Source organism: Narcine bancroftii, chromosome 3 (genome assembly GCF_036971445.1).
Source record: "Narcine bancroftii isolate sNarBan1 chromosome 3, sNarBan1.hap1, whole genome shotgun sequence".
NCBI lineage: Eukaryota > Metazoa > Chordata > Chondrichthyes > Torpediniformes > Narcinidae > Narcine > Narcine bancroftii.
The window spans coordinates 335,026,032-335,050,918 of NC_091471.1; the positions used below are offsets into that span (position 1 = coordinate 335,026,032).

Consider the following 24,887-nt stretch of genomic DNA (forward strand, 5'->3'; position numbering starts at 1 on the left):
CCTCTTTTTAATATCTGTAGAGGCTGGAATACAAATCAAGTCTACTGCCCTAGGGCCGTTCTGTTCCCCTGGTCCATGTTGGGATCCTATATTAACCCATACCCCACTATGACTATACTCTATACCTGCACCCTGTCTGCATTCTAAAGGTAAATAATTGTCACCTCTGCTGCCCCTATTCCAGGAGGACTTAATACATTGTGAGCAATTTGGTGATTTCCCAAAAATTGGGAACCAACAAGTAAACAAAACAGCAAATGATAAAAACAACATTACAGCACTTTTTCCCGGCGTAGTGTAACTTTCAGATCAGAAGGATGAAGGACTGCATGCCAGGTGGAGGGTAGATTATCAATGTCTTTAGTCCGTGGATCAGCAGCTTGTTTAATTCATTCTATGTGAGTCCACCCCTTTTCTTTCGTTCGCACTGCAGTGTGTGTAATCAAAAGTACACAATAGGGGCCGTCCCAGACAGGTTTTAGTTGGTGATCTTGCCATGCTTTTACATATACCCAATCACCAGATTTAATAAAATGAATAGGATGCTCCAGGGGTGGGTTTTGAGCTAATAAACCCTTCTGTTTTAATTCATTTAGAGAGGCAGAAAGTCCCTTTAAATATTTGGATATGTACTGGTCGTTAGCCTCAGGGGTAGGGGTATTAAAAGGTGACATACAAAGTTCGAGTATACCATCTTTCACCAACTGGTCAATTACTGGCTGCAGCCCCTTTCAGCCAGCCATCGGAATTGGATACTGCTTTCGTCTAATTACTTGCTCAGGATCTTTTAAAGTAACTTGCAGGGGAGGAATATCTAACACTCCTCTATTGCTTCTTTTTGCCCATACTCCAGGATTTATTAGTTCCCGATCCTCCTCCGTTAATACATACAATTGAACCCTGATACCTGATTCCTGTGGTCTGGTGCCGATAGCCAATTGGTCCTGTAAATCTCGTCCTAACAAACAAACTCCAGCTTGGGGAACTAGTAGAATGTCCTCCGTTACTATCTTCTCTCCCATTTGTATTCTTACATCCCTTAATACAGGGACCGTAAAATCTCTTCCTCCTACTCCCGAAATCATCACTGTCCCCTTTATCTTAACACCCTCGGGTGGTTGTAAAATACTAGACCGGCTGCCCCAGAATCTACTAAAAATACCACCTTGTCACTGTGGGGTCCTATGCTTAAATTTACCAATGGTTCTCCGTGCAGCCCCACGATGTGTATTGACTGAGAACCATGACCCCCCCCCCCATTCATAATCTGTTTCCATCAGTGCGTAAGATCGCGTCTCCCTGGCTCACATTGGGCATTCTCTCTTAAAATGTCCCTCCTTTTTACAATGGTAGCAAACTAATGCTCCTGTTTCCCAATTCCTACCGGGATTACCATGAGGTCCCGGGAACGGTCGTCGTCCCCGGAATTCCCCTCTACCCTTGCCCCTGCTCTGGTCTCTACTCTCCCACTCCCGGAGCTCCTCCCAATGTCCAGGAGCTGGCACACAGCCCCTACCCTTTCCTTGCTGTCCCTCCACAACTTCCTTGACTGCCTGCATCAAAATCTTAGCCTTTCCTTTCTGTTTATCCTCAGACCTCTGGACGTAAGCCCTTTGTGCAATCTGTAAAAACTGTGTTATTCCCTGTTCATGCCAATTCTCAGTCTTCTGCAATTTCCTTCTAATGTTTCGGGCTGAATTTGTATGAAGCCCGTTAATACCAATTGTTCACCCGCTGGGGATTCTATATCCAGACCCCCATATTGCTGTATGGCCTACGCAATCTATTCAGAAATGCAGAGGGGGTCTCCTCGGGACCTTGGGGATCCTCAAATGCTTTCTTAAAATTCTGTCCCTTTGGAACAGATTCCTTTTATCAGATTAACCCTATATTCCTCCATTAATGTGCGACCATCATTAGTATTCTTATCCCAATTTGGTTTTGCCAGGGGGAATTTAAGTTCCCCAGGTATCGCCTCTGGTCCCCCTTGGTGTTCCCTATCCCAGACTCTAATCCCTGCCTGGTGAATCATTCCACGTTCGTCCAAAGTGAACAGAGCCCTAAAGATCGATGTTAACTCATCCCATGTATATATATTTGGTTCCAAAAATTGCTCTAATTGTTCGCCACATCCCTGAGGATCCTCTATCAGGGAGGTAATTTCTCTCTTAAAGTTACGCACCTCCGTACTAGTCAGGGGCACATTTACAAAACTGAGACCCCCTCCCATGGGAACTTCCCGTAAAGGTCTCATCCAGTTAATTTCTGGCTTATCCTCTCCTTTATAATGTCTAGATTCCTGCTCTCCGGGAAATGAATCAAAGGGCTCTGCCCTTCCCTCCCGGAGGGTCTTCTCCCTCTCTTATCAATTGAGGTGGTAATCTAGTACTTTGTGAACGGGTCATCATACCACCCCTACTTTCTTCTCCTTTCTTTAGCTGTGGGGGAGGAGGGGAAGGTGAAGAAGGGTAGAGCATAGGAGAGAGGGGAAAGATAGTAGCCGGCATAGGAGGAGCATAAGGTGGAGGAAGGGAATGTAACACATCCCATCCTTGTGTTTCAGGGACAAAAGGTTCCTCATCCTTCATGTCCTTACATTCCTTTTCATTCAAAACCAGTTGATCAACCGACCCACTGAGCCAGCAGGCTGCATATTCTCTGCTCTCAATATTATCTCTTTGATTTTGATAGAGCCAGATGTTCAATGCCTGACACATCCAGTCCTCATCGGATCCGAACTTTGGCCAATATACCGAATTTCCTTTTATAACCCATTCCAGACAGCAATACCTGACCATGGTCTGTTTGTCTTTCCCGCGGGTTCTCCCCTCACCCCAATCAGATAGCATTAATCCTAACGGACTTTGCTTAGTTATCTGATCATCCCGTCCTTCCTTAGGACTATTTCCCTTGCTACTCACACCTCCCATACTAACAGGTAAGTAAAATTCCTCTTACCGGGATCCAGTAGCTATTCCTAGCGCGCTTCCTTAACGTCCTTCCGTCGTTTGTTCTCAATGCCTCTTCTCGGATATCACTCGCTTCATCCACTGACCAGTCACCCGCCGGCCGTGAGTCCAGCTGAATCAGCCGGGGTGCACCTACCCCCGTCATCGGGCACTCTGTCAGTGGAGGGAGTGCGATCCCGGACGAGTCCCCATTTGTGAGAAACAGAAGTACCTTCACAGAAATTGCTCAACAAAAATTGAGAACAAAGAACATTTATTATACAACAATGCAAAGTTGGGGGCTTCCCCTTACCCTGGGAATACACACACATACTAGGGCTCACCCAACTTTTATACAGTTCATTTCAGTGTAGAGGTACCTTCCCCCCACCCCTTAACATTCTTCTGCCTCCTGGATAAGTTTGGCATGAGGCAATCCTGACTGCCTACGTGCTGTTTCTGTGAACTTGGAGGACCAGGGGGTATCCTGTCTGTGTCCCATCATGTCATTGTCCTTATTGACACCTTCCCAACCCTCAGGGCTTACTAACTCTTATATGCAGAACTTGCTGACTCTGTCTCAGGCTAGAGGACCCTTATCTTATTCAGACTAACTTTACTTCCTACATTCTATTATCTACCCTTATCCTATTCATACTGGCTTTATTCATTACACATATATATCCATACTAGCTTTCTTCATCTCTCATATTTTCATATTAGTTTTACTCATCTCTCACAATCCCAACATGGACCAGGGTGTGAGAGATGGGAAAACTGATCTAAAATTATGAACATGAAGGAAACTAAAATTCATACATCAGTTAATGGCTGTAACCAGTACAAACAGGATAAGCTTGGGAATTAGGATGCAGGAAAGCAGAGTCAACACGATTAACATAAGAATCTTCTAGTCTTTGTGACAAGATCAATGAGCCACCATAAGACTAAGATAAGGAGCGGTAAGGAACAATAGAATGTAGGAAGTTGAGGTAGTCTGGATGAGATAAGGGTCTCCTAGCCCTAGACAGAAGTACCAAGTTCTACATATCTAATTAGTTAACCTTACACAGATTTACAAAGTTATACATATTAAATTAGTCAACCCTAGACAGGATGAGCCAACTCTGCATACCAAGAGACTGTAGCTCCGAGAATCAGGAAGGTGTGAATAAGGACAATAACATGAAGGGACACCGACAGGATACCCTCTGCTCCTCCAAGTATACTGAAACTGCACGTAGGCAGGAAGGATTGCCTATGCCAAACCCATCCAGGGGGCAGAAGAATGTAAGGGGGAGGGTATTCTGATACTGAAATTTATTGTATAAAAGTTGGGTGAGCCCCAGTGTATGTGTGTATTCCCAGGGTAAGGGGAAGCACCCAACTTTGCATTGTTGTTATAATAAATGTTCTTTGTTCTCAATTTTTGTCTCGAGCAATTTCTTTGAAGGTAATTCTGTTTCTAACAAGGGGAACAGAACGCCCTAGGGGAGTAGACTTGGTTTGTATTCCGGCCTCTACAGATATTAAAAAGAGATGTTTTAAAGAGCACAAAGAATTGGTGGGACAATGACAGACAGAATGTTAGTCAGGATTGTACATGTAGCAGAGATAGAGTGAATACATATGCTAATGTCACAGACAGGCTGCAACTCACAGGTTCACTTATACTTATGCTAATGTTTGCAGACAAGCTGCAACTCACAGGTTAAGTGACAAGAAACACCCCTCCCCAACTTGGTCTCCTGAAAATCATCCTTTGGGTCACACAGACATTTGGAATGTTAAGAACCACCACTGTAAGGGGAGTTCCAGTTGTAAATGACGTAAACTGCTCAGGAACACCACAGCTGCTTGGCATTTAAATCATTCAATCAGATTCCAGGCAGCCTTGGAGATCATCACCGAACAGACAGTGATGGCCCTGAATTTATGGGCTGAAGAAAGACGACAGATACAAGCCACAGTTCAACAAAACTGCCTGGCTCTCGATTACTCGTTGGCTGCTGAAGGCAGCGTTTGTGAAAGACTGGTTAATGACAATGCTCACAACGGTCAGGCGGTTAAAGACACTTCTTCAGGAGTTCGAAAATCTTCCCATGCGCAGTTTCAGACTTGGAAACCTTGGTCCGGTGTGGGATGGACTAGACTTTTTATTGGTAACTGGAGTCTGATACCCACAGCCCTTATAGCAGCTGGACTCGCTATTCTGGCCATTATGGTGCTCCCCTGCCTAAAGACTTGCGTGCAGTATTTAATTCACTGGACCCCTCGTCAGATCACTATAACCCAAAGGATGTATGTTTCCCAAATTCTGTCTGATGATGCTGAGACTGCAGTTCATTTACTGACTCGCTGGGAAAAAGACCAAGTTTACAAGTACTACATTCCAGTTGAGAATTCACGAAGCGTAGCTAAAAGAAAAGTGAGGATTGTGAGAGATGAGTAAAACTAATATGAAAATATGAGAGATGAATAAAGCCAGTATGAAAGGATAGATAATAGATAGAATGTAGGAAGTAAAGTTAGTCTGAATAAGATAAGGGTCTTCTAGCCTTAGACAGAAGCAAGTTCTGCATATAAGAACTTAGTAAGCCCTGAGGGTCGGGAAGGTGTGAATAAGGACAAAGGCAAGGCAGGTTTGTGAATAAGGACAATAAGGACAATGACATGATGGGACACAGACAGGATACCCCCCTGGTCCTCCAAGTTCACAGAAACAGCACGTAGGCAGACAGGATTGCCTAATGCCAAACTCATCCAGGAGGCAGAAGAATGTAAGGGGGAGGGTATTTCTAGACTGAAACAAACTGTATAAAAGTTGGGTGAGCCCCAGTGTGTGTGTGTATTCCCAGGGTAAGGGGAAACACCCAACTTTGCATTGTTGTATAATAAATGTTCTTTGTTCTCAATTTTTGTCTCAAGCAATTTCTGTGAAGGTACTTCGTTTTCTCACAAAGCTACCACAGAGTTCCATTCCTTTCTCTATTTCAAGAGAAACATCAGACAGATAGCACTTCCAGCCATCTACTGCTCTGGAACTTGCTTTCATTAGTTTCAAACAGTTTTCCCTGGATTGCACTTTTCAGTTACTTGTCAGTGTCCCACACACTGTTTGTGTGGAGTTATTAACTCAACTCTCTCTCTCTCTTCCAACTGCCACTCCAAAGAGAGCACGTGACTTATGTCTTACAAACCCCTCCTTCGTGAGCAAAACAGGAGTTTTTTCTTATGCTCCCATCCGTTGTTAGATAAACAAAATCCAGGAGTGACCTTTCTATGAGCACTTTGCAGAAAGGGTACTGATAGACAACATGACTCCAGCAAGACAATGGTCAAACATTTTATGACAGCAGTTCAATTAACACCTACTTGTGAAAAGTGCTTCCATTCTCCAGAGATCTTGCAATTTGAATTCTTCAGTCTTTCAAATAAGATCTGTTTTAAAATGTGTAAATGTATGTGACCTACTCTAAATCTTATAAATTCTCCCCAAATATTAATATTGTTACAATACATTTGGGGATTTTTCTTCATTCTGATGAGTATTCTTCTGTCATCAGCAGTGGAGATCTTCACTTTGCGATTACTGAGCTCACCAGTATGCTCTTTCTTCTTTTTTTAAAAAATTTTTTATTTTTCACACCATAAATCACATTAACCATGATACACACTTTTTCCTTTTCACACATATACAGTGCCATTTTCTCCTCCCCCACTCCTCACATCCCACCCTCCCTACCTCCCCCCTCCCGTCCATTTAAGGTATAAAATCTAGGATACATTAAACCAGTCAGACAATGTTGTCATTCATTAAAAATACACCAGAAATTCCACTGAGTCCATTCTTTTCATTTCCTTTTCCTTCCGTTAACTTAGGTAGTGATTGTCCCCGGTAGGTTTTCGCTATTATGTTTAATGTAAGGCTCCCATATTTGTTCGAATATTTCAATATTATTTCTTAAACTATATGTTATTTTTTCTAATGGAATACATTTATTCATTTCTATATACCATTGTTGTATTTTCAAATTATCTTCCAATTTCCAGGTTGACATAATACATTTTTTTGCTACGGCTAGAGCTATCTTAACAAATCTTTTTTGTGCATCCTCCAAATCAATTCCAAATTCTTTGTTTTTTATGTTACTTAGGAGGAAGATCTCTGGATTCTTTGGTATATTGTTTTCTGTTATTTTATTTAATATCTGATTTAGATCTTCCCAAAATTTTTCTACTTTCTCACATGTCCAGATTGCATGAATTGTTGTTCCCATTTCTTTTTTACATCGAAAACATCTATCAGATAGTGTTGGGTCCCATTTATTTAACTTTTGAGGTGTAATGTATAGCCTGTGTATCCAGTTATATTGCATCATACGTAACCTCGTATTTATTGTATTTCTCATCGTTCCAGAGCATAACTTCTCCCATGTTTTTTTTTAATCTTTATATTTAAATCTTGTTCCCATTTTTGTTTAATTTTACCATTTGTTTCCTCATTCTCCTTTTCTTGCAGTTTAATATACATATTTGTTATAAATCTTTTGGTTATCATTGTATCTGTAATCACATATTCAAAGTTACTTCCCTCTGGCAAACTCAAACTGCTTCCTAATTTATCCTTCAAGTAGGATCTCAATTGGTAATATGCCAGTGCTGTATCTTGAGTTATATTGTATTTATCTTTCATTTGTTCAAAGGATAAGAATCTATTAACTGAAAAACAATTTTCTATTCTTTTAATCCCTTTTTACTCCCATTCTCTAAAGGAAAGGTTATCTATTGTAAAAGGGAGTAACTTGTTTTGCGTCAATATTAGTTTTGGTAATTGATAATTTGTTTTATTTCTTTCTACATGAATCTTCTTCCAAATATTGAGTAGATGATGTAATACTGGAGAACTTCTATGTTGTACCAATTTTTCATCCCATTTATATAATATGTGTTCAGGTATCTTTTCCCCTATTTTATCTAATTCTAACCTAGTCCAATCTGGCTTTTCCCTTGTTTGATAAAAATCTGATAGGTATCTTAATTGTGCGGCTCTATAATAATTTTTAAAGTTTGGCAGTTGTAAGCCTCCTTGTTTATACCATTCTGTTAATTTATCTAGTGCTATCCTCGGTTTCCCCCCTTTCCATAAAATTTTCCTTATTATTTTCTTTAACTCCTTGAAGAATTTCTCTGTCAGTTGTATTGGCAATGCCTGAAATAGGTATAATATCCTTGGGAAAATGTTCATTTTAATACAGTCTATCCTTCCTATTAGTGTTAGTGGTAAATCTTTCCAATGCTCTAAATCGTCCTGTAATTTTTTCATTAGTGGATAATTGAGTTTATATAGTTGGCCGAGATTTTTGTTTACTTGTACACCTAGGTATCTTTTTGCTTGCATTTGCCATCTAAAAGGTGATTCCTTCTTAAATTTTGGGAAATCCACATTATTCATAGGCATTGCTTCACTTTTATTTACATTGATCTTGTAACCTGACACTTCTCCATATTCCTTCAATTTCTTATATAATTCTTTTATTGATAGTTCTGGTTCTGTTAAGTATACTATAACATCATCCGCAAATAAACTGATTTTATATTCCTTGTCTTTTATTTTTATCCCTTTTATATTATTTTCTGTTCTTATCAATTCTGCTAGTGGTTCTATAGCTAACGCAAACAATAAAGATGATAGTGGGCATCCCTGCCGTGTTGACCTGCTTAAGTTAAATTGCTTTGATACATGTCCATTTACTGTCACTTTCGCTAATGGTCCCTTATATAATGCTTTAATCCAATTAATATACTTCTCCGGTAAACTGAATTTTTGCAATACTTTGAACAAATAATTCCATTCTACTCTGTCAAAGGCCTTCTCTGTGTCTAAAGCAACTGCTACAGTTGGTGCTTTATTCCCTTCTACTGCATGAATTAAGTTAATAAATTTACAAATATTGTCTGTTGTGCATCTTTTTTTGATAAATCCAGTTTGGTCTAGATTTACCATTTTCGGTACATACTCTGCTAATCTGTTTGCTAATAGTTTAGCTATTATCTTATAATCTGTGTTAAGTAAAGATATTGGTCTATATGACACTGGTGTGAGTGGATCTTTCCCTTGCTTTAGTATTACTGTAATTATTGCTGTTTTACATGAATCTGGTAAGCTTTGTGTTTTATCAATCTGGTTGATTACTTCCAGGAGGGGCGGAATTAATAAGTCTTTAAATGTTTTATAAAATTCTATTGGGAATCCATCTTCTCCTGGTGTCTTATTATTTGGTAATTTTTTTATTATCTCTTGTATTTCTACTATTCCAAATGGCTCTGTTAATTTATTTTGTTCCTCTATTTGTAATTTTGGTAGTTCAATTTTCCCTTCTTTCCCTTCGTTTTCAGTTTGGTATAATTGTTCATAGAATTCTCTAAAGTTTTCCTTGATCTCCGTTGGATTATATGTAATTTGTTTGTCTTTTTTCCTTGATGCCAATACCATTTTCTTAGCTTGTTCTGTCTTAAGCTGCCATGCTAGGATTTTGTGCGTTTTTTCACCTAGTTCATAATATTTCTGTTTTGTCTTCATTATATTCTTATCCACCTTATATGTTTGTAGTGTTTCATATTTTATTTTTTTATCCACCAATTCTCTTCTTTTAGTTGTATCTTCCTTCATTGCTAATTCTTTTTCTATATTTACTATTTCCCTTTCCAACTGCTCTGTTTCCTGATTATAGTCCTTCTTCATCTTGGTTACATAACTTATTATTTGCACTCTAATGAATGCTTTCATTGCATCCCATAGTATAAGCTTATCTTTCACTGATTTTGTATTTATTTCAAAATACATTTTAATTTGTTTTTCAATAAATTCTCTAAAATCCTGCCTTTTAAGTAACATGGGGTTTAATCTCCATCTATACATTCTTGGAGGGATGTCCTCTAACTTTACTGTCAATATTAAGGGTGAATGGTCCGATAGTATTCTAGCTTTATATTCTGTTTTTTTTACTCTATCTTGCATACGAGCTGATAACAAAAATAGGTCTATTCTTGAGTATGTTTTATGTCTAGCTGAGTAATATGAATATTCCTTTTCCTTTGGGTGTTGTTTCCTCCATATATCCAAAAGTTGCATTTCTTCCATCGATTTAATTATAAATTTGGTTACTTTGTTCTTTCTGTTAATTTTTTTCCCAGTTTTGTCCATATTTGAATCCAAATTCAGGTTGAAATCCCCTCCTATTAATATGTTCCCCTGCGTATCTGCTATCTTCAAAAAGATATCTTGCATAAACTTTTGATCTTCTTCGTTAGGTGAATATACATTGAGTAGATTCCAAAACTCCGAATATATCTGACATTTTATCATTACATATCTCCCTGCTGGATCTATTATTTCCTCTTCTATTTTAAATGGCACATTTTTACTAATTAATATAGCTACTCCTCTTGCTTTTGACTTATACGATGCTGCTGTTACGTGTCCTACCCAATCTCTCTTTAATTTCTTGTGCTCCAATTCAGTTAAATGTGTTTCTTGCACAAATGCTATATCAATTTTTTCTTTTTTCAGTAAATTTAGTAGTTTCTTCCTTTTAATTTGGTTATGTATTCCATTAATATTTAAAGTCATATAGTTCAACGTAGCCATTTTATACTTTGTTTATCTTCCCTTTCCGTTTCTCCATCATTACCTTTCCTTCTTATCCATTTCTGTTTTCTTGTTTTGAACCCTTTATAAGACAACATTCCTAAAACATCAAACATTTTCCTTATTCTCCTATTTAAAACTTCTTTAGCCCCAATCCCCCCTTCCCCTCCTGAGTTGTCCTTTATCCCTTGTCGGACAACCACATCTGCCCTCTCCATTTGGATTTGCGAATTCACTCGCAAGCGTGAGCTGATTTTGCAGTGACCATAACTCCTCCCCCCCAGCCCCCCCAGAAAAGATTTCACTTTTCATATGTAACAAAGGTCACTCTTTTAATTCCCTCCTTATTCCCTCTATTACATTTCCTTCCCTTATTAATTCTTGTCTATACTATATATATTTTCCTTTAAATATGGATACATTCATGTATGCACATTATACATATACACACATATACTTCTTTACCCACATACATATAAATCGTGGTCATTTTTACTCTTATTACATGTCTTCATCTCTCTGTTTGTTTTGTAGTTGTTCTGCAAATTTCCTTGCTTTCTCTTGATCCGAGAATAGTTTTTTTCCATAAGATCGTTTTCGATGTATTGAACTCCTTCCTCTTCTTCAGGAGTTCAAAACTTGTGTCTTTTTAGTTCGCAGTCTTTTGTACTCTCATTACACGTCTTCATCTCTCAGTCTATTTTGTAATTGTTCTGCAAATTTTCGTGCTTCCTCTGGATCCGAGAATAGTCTGTTTTGCTGTCCTGGAATAAATATTTTCAATACCGCTGGATGCTTTAGTATAAATTTATACCCTTTCTTCCATAAAATCGCCTTTGCTGTATTGAACTCCTTTCTCTTCTTCAGGAGTTCAAAACTTATATCTGGATAAATGAAGATTTTTTGCCCTTTGTACTCCAGTGGCTTGTTGCCCTCTCTTACTTTTTCCATTGTTTTCTCCAGTACCTTTTCTCTTGTAGTATATCTTAGGAATTTTACTAAAATAGATCTTGGCTTTTGTTGTGGTTGTGGTTTAGGGGCCAATGCTCTATGTGCCCTTTCTATTTCCATTTCTTGCTGTAGTTCTGGACATCCTAGGATCCTAGGGATCCAATCTTTTATAAACTCTCTCATATTCTTGCCTTCTTCATCTTCCTTAAGGCCCACTATCTTTATGTTATTTCTTCTGTTATAATTTTCCATTATATCTATTTTCTGAGCTAACAGTTCTTGTGTCTCCTTAACTTTTTTATTAGATTCCTCTAATTTCTTTTTTAAGTCCTCTATCTCCATTTCTACTGCTGCTTCTCATTCTTCCACCTTGTCCATTCTTTTTCCCATTTCTGATAAGGTCATATCTATTTTATTCATTTTCTCTTCTGTATTGTTTATTCTTCTTCTTAAATCATTAAATTCTTGCACTTGCCATTCTTTAAATGACTCCATGTATTCTTTAATAAGAGAAAGTATATCCTTTGTCTTGCCTTTCCCTTCTTCTTCTATTTCACTGTACTCTTCCTCTTCTTCTTCCTCTGGGTTGGCCATCTGTTGTTTCTTTGTTGTCCTTTTCTTCTCTTCTTTCTTGTTTTCGTTGTCTTCTATATTCTCCTCTTGCTGCAGGTGTTCTGCAGCTGTCATTGCCGGCTGTGGAGATCGACTCCCCAGCTGGTCACCCCTCCCGTCGGTGTGTTTTTTTGCATATGCATCGCGCATGCGCGGTTGCGCACTTTTACTCAGCTCAGTGAGCCATTTTTGTAGTCCACTTTCTACCGACCTGAGGGAGCGGGTTTCTCTCTCCACCGCGGGCCTCTTCGAACAGGTAAGGCCTTCTCCTTCTTCTTCCGTTGTCTTCTCTTCCTCTCTTCTTACCGTTGGTTTCGATTTTTCTTTTTTCGTCGCCATCTTCTTTCCACCTTTATACTCACTTTACTTTAATTTTTATTTGTGTTTTCTTTTGTTTTTTCCGGCTTTTCTGGAGAGGGCTGGAGTTCACCGTCTGGCCACTACTCCATCATGTGACTCCTCCTATGCTCTTTCTTCTTAATGATATTTCAAACTGGAGGGCATGGCCATGCTGGGTAGCTGAGCAGATGTGCTTCTCCAAGCTCTCGGAGATAATTCTTTAAAAGACAACCAAAAAGTAGTCTTGATATAATTTTTTTTGACTGCAAAAGTGTGGATATATCTTCTGAAGAAAACTACTGAAGGATGACTGGAAGATCACATGGAAAGAAACCAAAATCTGCAATGGAGAAAGCTCCAGCTTCGCAGTCGCTTCGACAGACAATGTGGGTGGAGACTCCTCCTCCTCCTCCCAATGAACGGTGGACCTGGAAACTCTGTTGCACTTACTTGGAGGTCTGGGACAACGTTTTACAAATGTGGAGATTGCCATTAAAGAGCTTACCATTTCAGAGAGAGGTGGATGAAGCCATTAATGACTTAACTGAAAGAATGGATGGCACTGAGAGAGATCTTGGGAAACATGATAAGCAAATCGAGGAATTAAAAAAACAAGCCAAACAATGGGCCACCGATAAGCAGCTTCTTCTGGATAAACTGGATCACACGGAGAATTTCAGTCAGAGGAACAATGTGCGAATAGTTGGCCTGAGAGAAGGTGCAGAAGGCAGAGATGCCATGAAATTCTTTGAGACTTGAATCCAAGTCCTTTGCACTGATGAACGTGGCGAACGAGTGCATATTAAATGTACTCATCAAATGCTGGGACTGAGCAAAATGGGTGAAGCCCGTCCTTGACCTGTTCTGGTGAGATTGTTGAGCTTCCAGGACAGAGAGATGATCCTGAGAGCTGCTTATGAGAATACATGGAACTCTCATTCTCCCATAAAATGGGACAATGCAGAGATTATGTTCTTCCAGGATTTCAGCAAAGCAGTAATTCAGAAGAGAATTCAAGAGGCAACTCCATTAAAAGAACTTTAAATATACAATGTTGTACCCAGCAACATTGAGAATGGAAGTCTCTGAAGGTAACAGAAGATACTTTAAATTGAACGAGGAGGTGGAAGTTTATTTGAGTTATGAAGAAGTACAAGAAAGCTGACTGTGAAAAGACATTTAAAGACATAGTAAAGTTTTATTTTTTTTTGTTTGAAGGTTGTCTTAATTTTTTATGAAACATCAAAGTTTTATCCTATCTATGGTTTTTGGGGAACTTGGTAAGTAGAAAGAAGGTACTGAAGAATCAGCACAACTCTGGCTTAAGGGGGATAATGGCATCAACAGGGGAGTATAGTTTTCAAGATGGCACTTTTGGGTGGGGTTCTCCTTCTTTATCCCTGGAGGCTTTCGCGGGCTTTTTTTTCGCAGGCCTCGGAGACTTCCTGTCTACGTCACCGCCAGAGCGGAGGTTGCATGATACTTAGGGTGGGGGTACGGATCTGTACAAAACTGTTTACATATTTATTGTCACAGAATTTTTAATATGCTGCTATGAATAAGTAATTGAAGTTTATAAGTTTTAATGTTAATGGTTTGAACGGAACTGTCAAAAGGAAAATAATACACATTTTTAAAGAAGATAAAAGCCGATGTGGTATTTCTCCAAGAAACACATCTTACTAAAGTGGAACATGATAAACTGAGGTGGTTGTGGGGAGGGGCAGGTATTTTCTTCATCATTTAATTCAAAAGTAGTGGGAGTGGAAATCTTGATTAATAAAAATGCCTCGATTGCCTTAGAAAGTATTTCAATGGATCAAGTGGGTAGATATGTATTGATAATCATCATATTTTACTCAGAATCTTGGATGCTAATGAATATTTATGCCCCAAATTATGACGGCGAAGCCTTTACGAAGGATGTATTTTTAAAAGCAGCAGAGGGAAGGCTTTAATTTTTGTCTGGATCCAATCAGAGCCTTACATACACAGTTTCTCAATCTTTCAGATATGTATTCATCTTCATCTTAGCTAATGATCCAGCACATTCAAGGGAGGGGCAGAGAATTCCAGAGATTGAGTGAAGAACCTTTTATGGATCTCAATTTTAAATGACCCTCCTTTACTTTGTAATAATGTCCCCTTGAACATGATTCTCTCATCAGTGAGAACATGTGCAGCCCTCATTCTTCTGAATGCCAAGGAATACATAATTGGTTTTCACAGCTCTACTGGTAGGACATCCCTCTTACCCTTGGAATTAATCAGTTGAATTTCCTGAGAACTGCCCCCAAATGTGACTGTGTCCTTTCTTCCATTAAGGGACCAGAACTGCCCAGTATTCAAGGTGAGACCTCACCAGCCCCAGGGTAGAGCTGAGAGATGGTGATAGGTGGTAAAAATGAAAGGGCAAATGGAGGTGAGGGGGGAAGAGGATAGGGTGAGGATGGAGACAGCTGCTGAAGGAAGGAGATTAGTGGAACCATGCCAGATGGATGGTGGCCTTAGAGGTACAAGATAGAGTGGGAGGGTGTGTGGATGGTGATGAGGTGGAGAAGGTCCAGTCCATTCCCACCAACATCTGGGACATCATGCATACTCTCCACCATTTTACCAACTTGCATTTTCTTGGCTTCTACTGCCTCACCTTCACCATGGAGGTCTAATTTCATATACTTCTCCCTTCCCCATCAGGAAGGCCTCAGGGAACTCCAATTCTTTTCCAGATCTAATAATCTGGGAAATTATAGGCCGGGGAGCCTGACAGCAGGAGGAGTAAGTTATTGGAAGGTATTTGGCTAGACATGGACTATTAAGGGATAGTCAACATGGCTTTGAGTGTGGTAGGTTGTGTTAAACTGATCTTTAAGCTTTTTCAAGAAGGTCACCAGGAAAGTTGATGACGGAAAAGCTGTGGATGTTGTTGACGTAGACTTAATTAAGATCTTTGATAAGGCTGAATGGGAGGTTAGTCAAGAAAGTTCAGTCACTTGGTATTCAGGAAATGGTAGTAAATTCGATTAGACATTGGCTTTGTGGGAGAAACCAGAGAGTAGTAGTAGAGGATTGTCTTTGACTGGAGGCCTGTGACTAGTGTTGCCCATCAGTCATCAGGGCTGGGTTCATTGTTGTTTGTCACCTACATCAACAATCTGGATGATAATGTGGTGAATTGAATCAGCAATTTGACAGTTAACACAAAGACTGAAGATGTCGTGGACAGGGAGGAAAGGTTTCAAAGCTTGCAGAGGGATCTGGACCAGCTGGAAAAATGGGCTGCAAAAATAGCAGATGGCATTTAATGTAGGCAAGTGTGAGGAGTTGCAGTTTAGGAGGACTAACCAAGGTGGGATATACATGGTAAATAGTAAGGCACTGAGGAATCCGGTGGAACAGATGGGATCTGGGAATACAGATAACTAATTTCCTGAAAGGGGCATCACAGATCGATAGGGTTGGAAAGAGATCTCTTGGCATATTGGCCTTCATAAATCAAAGTATTTAGCATAGGATTTGGGATGTTATGGTGAAATTGTACAAGACATTGGTGAGGTCATATTTGGAGTATTGTGTGCAGGTTTGGTCACCTAACTTCAAGAAAGATATCAATACAATTGAAAGAGTGCAGAGAAGACTTACGAGGATGTTGCTGGGACTTGAGGAGCTGAGTTATCAGGAAGGGTTAAAAAGGTTAGGACTTCATTCCCTGAAGCATTGGAGAATGACAGGAGATTTGACAGAGGTATACAAAATTATGAGGGGTATAGATAGAGTAAATGCAAGCAGGCTTTCTTCACAGAGGTTAGGTGAGACACAAACTGGAGCACAAGGGTTAAAGGTGAATGGTGAAATGTTTAAAAGGACCATTAGGTAGAACTTATTCACACAGAGAGTAGTGGGAGTGTGGAACAAGCTGCCGGCCAAGGTGGTGAATGTGGACTCGATTTTGACATTTGGATATGAACATAGATGGGAGGGGTATGGAGGGCTATGATCTGGCCAATGGGTCTAGCAGAATAATAGTTTAGCATAGACTAGATAGGCTGAAGGGCCTGTTTCTGTATTGCAGTGTTCTATGATTTTATAACTAGTTCCACATTACTAATATCTCCTCCACCTGGCAAAATTTGTTCTTACCCTGAACGAATTATATTTTAATTTGCACCATGCTCTGGGAAAGGTGTTGTCAAGCTGGAGAGGGTACAGAGAAGATTTATGAAGATGTTGCCAGGACTTGGAGGCCTGAGTTACAGAGAGAGGTTTATTCCTTGGATCACAGGAGGGTGAGAGGTGATCTCATAGAGGTATACAAAATTATGAGAGAAATAGATGGGTGAACTCAGAGAGCCTTTTGCCCAGAGTAGGGAAATCAGTTACCAGAGGACATGGGTTTAAGATGAGGGGGAGAGATTTAACAGAAACCTGAGGGGGAACTTTTTTTTAAACAGAGGCTAGTGGGTATATGGAATGGGCTGCCAGAGGAGGAGGTTTAGGCAGGTACCATTGCAGCGTTTAACAAGCATTTGAACAGAGACATGGATAGGATGGGTAGAGGGATTAAGGCCATACCCAGGCAGGTGAGACTGGCATGGATCAACATGTTGGCAGAAGGGTCTGTTAACATGGCTGTAGGCATTTGCATGGGTCCCACATACCCCTGCCAGTTCATTACCTGTGTGGAATAACTCTCATTCTACACCCATTCTGCCATCCCTCCCCATTACATTGATCACTGCACTGGTGCTGACCTTTCGATCATTCCATTGACTTTTCTGCTAATCTCTAACCCAACCTTGAACTCAGCCGGACCATTTCTGACCTTTCACTCCTCTTTCTGGATCTCTCTGGCTTCATCTCAGAAAACAAACTATCGACTGACACTACAAACCCACCTTACTCCCTCAGGTACCTGGACCACATTGAACTCCCCAATTTCAGGAAACCTACCCCCTTGTCCCTTCTCTCCTACCTAAGTCCTTTCACACACACTCTTCCTTCCAACTATGCCCCCTCCCATAACCCCATGTTGCCCAGTTCCTTGTGCTTTCTCCATCTGCCCATTCACCCTCTCACTGTTCCCCCTCCCCCTCCCCAGTTCACCTTGGGACATGGCTCTACCAATCTCCTTCCATCAGTAGTTGCCTCTACCTTCATCCGCCTATACCCTCCCGGCTGCACCCTATCCACTCTCCTGGCTACAACCTCCCCACCCTGCTGGCTCCAGTGGGCTTCCTCCCTTATTTTTCCTTTGTCTGTGTCCACCCATCACTGTCTCCTGACTCCACGCCTCTGCCTGTCTGTCAACTTTTGTCCTGCCTCAGTCCACCTATCACCTACTGGTCCTTCCCCCTCTCCTCTCTAATACTGGCCCTCTCCCCTTTCTCAATCCAGAAGCAGGGTTTTGATCAGAAATGGCAAGTATCCACTTCCCTCCACAGATGCTGCCTGATTTGCTGAGTTCCCGGCAGTTTTGTTTATTGCTCTATTTCAACATTTGCAGCTTGCCGAATTTTCAGCTGGTTTACATTGGTCCAAACTACAAGGCACCAGGAAAACCTACCTGTCAAATTCCTTACCAGCACTGGGTCATCCCACAACTTTTTCTTTAACACCTCCAGTACAGCCTGGTACATCCCAGCCATTATGATCTGTGGTGTTCCAGGGGTGACCAATAAATCCAATGGCTTTAACCGGTGCTGCCACCATGAAACATGGACATTGTTTTGTTAAAGGCAGTTGAAAGCAATGAGTGACTTTAATAGAAGCACAGTTGTGTGATGTGCTGGCAACAGGAATATGTCAACCTTCTTAACCTCCTCCACTCTTCCCTGAAGCCACAGCAGATGATTTACAAACTTTTGATCCCTTTATACCAGTGGTTTTCAAATACCCATTTTACAAAGCGCTTGAAAGCTGGGTATTATCCGCCTTTCAAGCGCTGTGTGAACTCATTGCAGGTGGATGGGGGGGGGTGGGGTCTAAACTTTCCCGGCTTTATTCTCCAAGGTATGTAGTATCAGAGGTGGAGTGTATTAATGCGGGACCAGTCTATAAAAGGGCAAGCCATGTTGCCACGCTACTGTGCTACACGTCCCGCTCTTTTGCTCTGGGAGGCCAGCTTGTTCTGTAAAAGGACTTGTGGATCTGGCTTTTCTTCTGTTCTGTGTGAACAAGCGAGGTGGCTTCCAGAGACGGGTCATATAACGCAGCTTTTCAGTGTAAAAAGAATTAAACTTTTTCTTTCCCCTCACATACCACCTGAAGTAATGAGTCTGTGATTAGTAAGGGATTACTTCAGGTGGTATGTGAGGGGAAAGAAAAAGTTTGAAAACCACTGTTTTAATCGTCCCTCATTGACTCGTTATGTGCACGGTTTCAAAGAAAATAGCCCAAAGGAAATAGGCCAATGACAATTTTTCTCAAGCAAAATAAATCAGACTGCGTGCTGCTGACGTAATACAACTCAGACCAAGGGAAGGTGGGGACTATCTGAGGGGCACAAAGTCTGCCACGTGTGAACCTACTGGAGGATCTAGAGGGGTGAGTGCAGCCCAGATTCACTGTGTTGTCCTATTGTGTCAACTGCTCTTGTGAGTGAAGAGGCTGCCCCAACCCCACCAAGATACATCCTCGTCAGGGGAACTCCAAGCCCCCAATCCCACCAGTGCAATGCTTGCCCAAATTTAGGATCTTCACATCCTCTTGACAGCTCCATAACATCCCAAATCCTATGCTAAATACTTTGATTTATGAAGGCCAATATGCCAAAAGCTCCCTTTACAACCCTATCAATTTGTGACACCCCTTTCAAGAAATTAGTATTCCCAGATCCCCTCTGTTCCACCGGATTCCTCAGTGCCTTACTATTTACCATGTACATCCCACCTTGGTTAGTCCTCCAAATCTGCAACACCTCACACTTGTCTACATTAAATGCCATCTGCTATTTTGCAGCCCATTTTTCTAGCTGGTCTGGATCACTCTGGACAGAGATGGTGGCTGTCTGACCAGTTAAACGAAGCGTGGTCACTGCTCACATGTCGACGCCTCTCACAGGCTGGGGAGGAGAGGGAGCCAAACTGTTTTGCATGGAGGAAGCATGGCCTCCCTCCCTGCCTGGAATGTGTGATGATGAAGTTTATGGTCTTAACCCCCTTGATGCCCCATGTTTTGTTGTTTTGCTTGTCCCAGTGGCACCCTTTCACCCATGATGTTGGCACTGTTCTCCCTCTCATCACCATCTCTCCCATCAGAGGCCTCCTCCCCATCATCGGTATGTTGAGGTGTGTGCCCTCTGTGGAACAATCAGCAGGACCCCCCCCACCATCATGGCTGCCTTTTACTTCAGCTGCCCAGTAACTGCAGACTTTCAGTGAGGAATTAAATCTGTTTCCTTCTCCATAGCCTGCGCTTTTTTTTAGAATATTATTCCCTGTCATGATGAATAAGTGTAAGGTTAGCCAACTCACCTTGAAAATTGGAGAGGTTTGGATCTGTTTGAGGAGAACTTGGATTGGGAAAGTCTCGTGTATCCCGAGATGCCTTATCACAACCTCCAGAACCTGTGATAGGGAAAACGTAGCAAAATTATTTACTTTCTTACTTACTCTGAAGCAAAAGTAACATTTGCAAAGACTTTTCATCGCATGTTTGATAGTGGGTAGTCATGACCCAGAGACGGCAAGTTAGAGTACTGCATGCAGTTCTGGTCTCCTTACCTGAGAAAGGACATATTGGCCATGGAAACGGTGCAGAGGAGATTCATCTGGCTGATTCCAGAAATGAGGGTCGGGGTGGGGGGGGGGAAGGGGGGTTAGCCTATGAGTTAGTTGTCTGGGACTGGATTCACTGGAATTCAGAAGGATGAGGGGAAGTCTTCTGACTGAGGAACAGTTTTGGGATAACAGATAGGGTTCAGTGCTGGGATGAGGAGAAATCTCTTCAAAGGGTGGCAAATCTTTGGAATTCTCTACTAAGGTTGTGTTCATTCAAAACAGAGCAATACATTGATGGGCATTAAAGGAAACAGAGGAACTTGGGGATAGTTAGGGAAAGTGCATGTGACAGATCACTGTAAGGAACAGGGAAGCAGCATTGAGGGGCTGGAAAGATTCCAAGTGACAACTCGTTTAGAAACAAGAATGTGCCCTTTTCCAAAAAGTGCCTGTTCTCGATAAAAATATATGCAGCACGAGGGCTTTTTTTGCATCTTGTTTAATACAGTGCAAATTTTATTTACATGTATGCTGTCATATTCTCAGAAGTGGGGCATATGATGTGATAAGATTGTTGATTAATATTATTTATGTTTAAATATTATTATAAATAATGTATATTTTGACAAAACTGACTACCCACTGGCTTTGGATTCTGAATCTTCCCTGTGCCCGCAGCACATCCTCCTCTCTGGTTTTGGTCTTGGTGACTGATGCACCACCCCACATGGAACAGTCTCACTGCATCCACACCTTCAACAATCCACCTGCTGGTCTGACAACAAAGGAATCTTCTTTTTCCCCAGTGATCTCAGTGGAAATTGTCTGAGTTCCCTCCCTGCCCTGGACATCTGAACCAAAGGAGAGGAGCCCATTGTTCCCAGCTTCTGAAATCTGTTGGGAGCCTGTTCCTGAAGCAGAGGAGGCTTGAGGAGCCTTGGCAGGAGTCAGCCCCTGACAATGGACGGAGGCCGCACTTCCCCAACCTCCTCCTCCTCCTCCTCCATTGACCATTGACGCTTCGGGGCGTGCAAAGGCTCAGAAAACTCCTTGCTGTCTCTGACCTTGACTCTGGACTCTCTTCCATTCCCTGCTCTCTCCAACTACAGGTCAGTCACAGGCAGATGGGGTCTCAGAGTGGGCTTCTGCCTGAAGCCTGGTTTGAATGTTGAAATGAATGACATTACTGACTCGGGTACCTGTTTCTTTTGGAAGGTGTCACCATTGTGAAGGTAATTCGTTAGGTATTCAATGGCATTTTGATCCCCACTGTTGATGTAACAGAGACAGGCTGCTGCCTGCACAGGAACCATATCTTTGGAATGAGGAGTTGTCATTAGTGATGTCAACAGCAAAACCAACATCTCCTTAGCTTTGAACTCTAGCTTCTGAAAAGACAAGATGCAATTATGCATTGTTGAGGAACAAACTAAATTGTTATGCTATAATGATTATGTTATAACTCATCCAAACTGCAATCTCCCGTTGATGTTCTTAACTTATTGCATCCTGGAACTCAGAAAAGAACCATTCTTGGGACCTGTGAAACAATGCTGAAGGGAAACAAGGAGCCTGCAGATGCAGGGGCAGTGGAGCAGGTCTGTGGAAAGCAATGGGCAGTTGAGTCTCTCATCAGGAAGGAGTGATACTGAAGTACTTGTGAAGAGTGTGGAGATGAGGAAGTAGAGAGTGGTTTAAGAAGCAAATGTCCCAGCAGAAGGAGAGGGCCTGGGGGGGAGATAGGGTTTACTGGAGGGGAGTGCTGCTCAACAACTAGCATGACAGAGCTTGCTTTGGTAGAATCCCATTGACGACCTCAGGAATGGTCCAAAATAATTTACTCCAACCATGTGTAATGTCTCTTGTCATGTTGGAAATGCAGGAACTGATTTGTCATAGGACGATCCAACCAATTCCAGTGTGATCCTGACTGCATTGTTGAAGAGTAGCTGAAGATATGAAACACTGAATTAATGTTCAGCTTTTATTTCTGTTGTGTGCAGGGTCATCACTAAAAGCCTCATCCTGCAGGTGACACCATCAACTGAAGGGGTGGGATGTTATGCAGCAACTTTACAAAACACTGGGTGGGCTGTAGTTCTGGTCACCTCAGGATCAAGAAGATGTGGTTGATTTGAAGGGAATTCAGAGGGGGAGAATCTCAAAATCATACAGGGTTGGTAGGTTAATTGGGTGTAATTGGGCAGCATGGGTTTCACGGGCCAGAAAGATTCCTGGAATGGAAGACTTCAGTTCAAGTTTTGTTTCCTTTTATTGTTACAAAATAAAAATTAAAATATAACATACATGATATACTTTAACTTTTGTCTGCCATGAGGCATACAGAAGCCCTTCTCACACTGCATTGTAAAATGGAGATTCCCCGGGAATCCTCCTGTGAACCTGCAGTGTGAAAAGGTCGGCCCAGGAATTTTAAACGGGTCCGCGGCCTTACCTTGTAGGTCGGGCTGCGGCCCTGGGAAATTTTCCCAGACCACCCTCTCCCTGCGGTGTGAAGAGCCAAATGGTCAAGCAGGGAAGCCTCGCAATGTCAACGCTTAACGTGCTGCGTCACCTAGGCGATTAAAATGAAAAGATACTTACCTCATGACAACAGTGGGTCGCTTCAGCACATTGCAACAGTAGCACAATGAAGGATGAACGGCTGTCCTTCTTAACCATAATCCCTCACGCAGCTGGATTTCCCAGAGCGGTTCCAGCTGCGTGAGGGATTATGGGAAATAAAGTCTGCATCCGCGACGTGCCGAAGCATGGGGTGGGGGGGAGGAAGCGAGAGCAAGCAAGCGACAGATGGGGGAGGGAGTGAATTTGTGCAGCGTGTCATCGGTTGGGGGTGGGATCCCCAGAGATCCCAGGGAGGGCAAATTCCTGGGAATTTGGATCGCAGTGTGAAAGGCCTGGGAATTTCACCGGGACAAAGTGGGGTCACTGCTCTCCTGTATTTTCATGGCTACTGTCATCAAGAGCCCAGCACCCGAACAATTGGAGAAAGAGAAGCAAAGAGAGTCTCTTGAGAGGCATTAAGTCTCGGTGGATTCACCGCTAGTGCTCACGCAGCCTCTGCAGCTGGCTCAAACCCCTGTTCAATTCACCAGACATTTGAGCTCCAGATCCAAACCTCCAACACGATCAAGTAGCCTTCAGGGCCCTAGGCTCTTCAGGAACCCCTTTCTATCCTCGACGCCCTCTTGAATCCCAGCTCCGGTACCTGGTTCCCACGAGCTAGTCTTTCGCAGCCCGCAGACTGTGCAGGCCTCCCGACCGTGAGTCGTCCCCAGCCTGTAAGGGTCCCTCAGCCGCTGAACACCTCGCTGATCTGCAGCTGTGGTCACCATCCTTCGGGTCGTCTCCTCTGCTTCTTCTTCTCAATGGGGGTGGGGGAGGGGTTATCCCTGTTTCTGGTGCCCTGCACCAGTCTGCTGCTCCTCTATAGTCTGCCACCCTCGTAGATGCTGTCGAGCAAAGGCGCCGCCACCTTGGGCACAAAGCTCGTGGTTGCAAGATTTGACTTACAAACACCGTCGGCTCCTTCAACGGTTCGCTTAAAGCCTGTACGGAGCTGCTGGCAGTTGAACCCTTTGGACCAGTGCTGTACCTACACTCTCCAATCTCCCAGGTCCACATCATTGCACAGCTGCCATTACAGCAGCTCTATCACACTATCATTTTTGTTTTGGTTGCATTGGTTGGGCTTATTTTCATTGGAACAAAGGAGAGTACATCAAAATCTTTTCCCCTGTGGTGGGTGTCATAAAGATGAAAGATATTAAGGGGATCATGAGTAGGGTCATCTCAGAGTGTGGTTGATATCTCATTGCATTACCAGAGCTGGAGGAGGAGTCAGGTACAATTACTCTATTTTGGCAGGCATCAAAGAAACAGCCATAACGCAGACATTGGCGCTTTCATGCAGAGGGACGTGTTAAACTGTAGGACAATGAGGAGTGCAGTGGAATAGAGGGATCTGGGAATACAGAATACTGGACGTAAAAATACCTGACAGTGGCGTCACAGGTGGATAGGGACATAAGGAAAACCTTTTGCACATTGGCCTTCATAAATCAAAGTACTGAGTACAAGAGTTGAAATTTTATAAGAATTGGTGAGGCCAAATCTGGAGTACTGTGTACAGTTTCGATCACTTAATTACAAGAAAGATAATATTGAAAGAGGGCAGGGAAGATTTACAAGGATGTTGCCGGGACTTGAGGAACTGAGTTACAGGGAAAGGTTGAATAGTTTAGGACTTTATTCCCTGAAGTTTCAGTCAATGAAGGGAAATTTGAAAGAGGTAGAGAAAATTATGAGACAGACCAAATGCAAGCAGTCTTTTATAATTGAGGTAGGGTAAGACAAAAAACTAGAGGACACATTGTTAAGGGTGAAAGGTGAAATGTTTAAAGGGATCATTCAGGGGAATTTCTTCATGCAGAAAGTGGTGAGAGGGTGGGAGGAATGTGTTTTGAAATACAAGAAAAAATTGGATAGGTACATAGGTCTATGATCTGGCTGCAGGCCAATGGGACCAGGAAGAATAATAGTTTGGCACTAACTCGATGGGGTGGAAGGATTGTTTCTGTGTTGTAATGTTTTCTAGTTCAGTGGGTAAAAGGTTGGTATGGACTCAGTGTACTGAAGGGGCCATTT

The 24,887-nt window shown here is 42.0% G+C and overlaps 1 protein-coding gene across 2 annotated transcripts in view; it reads right to left on the bottom strand.

Moving 5' to 3' along the window:
• The window catches only part of LOC138759262 (protein HEATR9-like), a 62,266-nt gene that overhangs the window by 31,794 nt on the left and 5,585 nt on the right, over positions 1–24,887 (bottom strand). For both annotated transcript variants that reach the window (XM_069929391.1, XM_069929393.1), the window contains exons 3-5: positions 21,419–21,607; positions 19,974–20,066; positions 18,081–18,200 (exon numbers count right to left, since the gene is read on the bottom strand). In XM_069929391.1, coding sequence (XP_069785492.1) covers positions 18,081–18,200; positions 19,974–20,066; positions 21,419–21,607 — 402 coding nt within the window. The remainder of the gene's footprint in view (positions 1–18,080; positions 18,201–19,973; positions 20,067–21,418; positions 21,608–24,887) is intronic.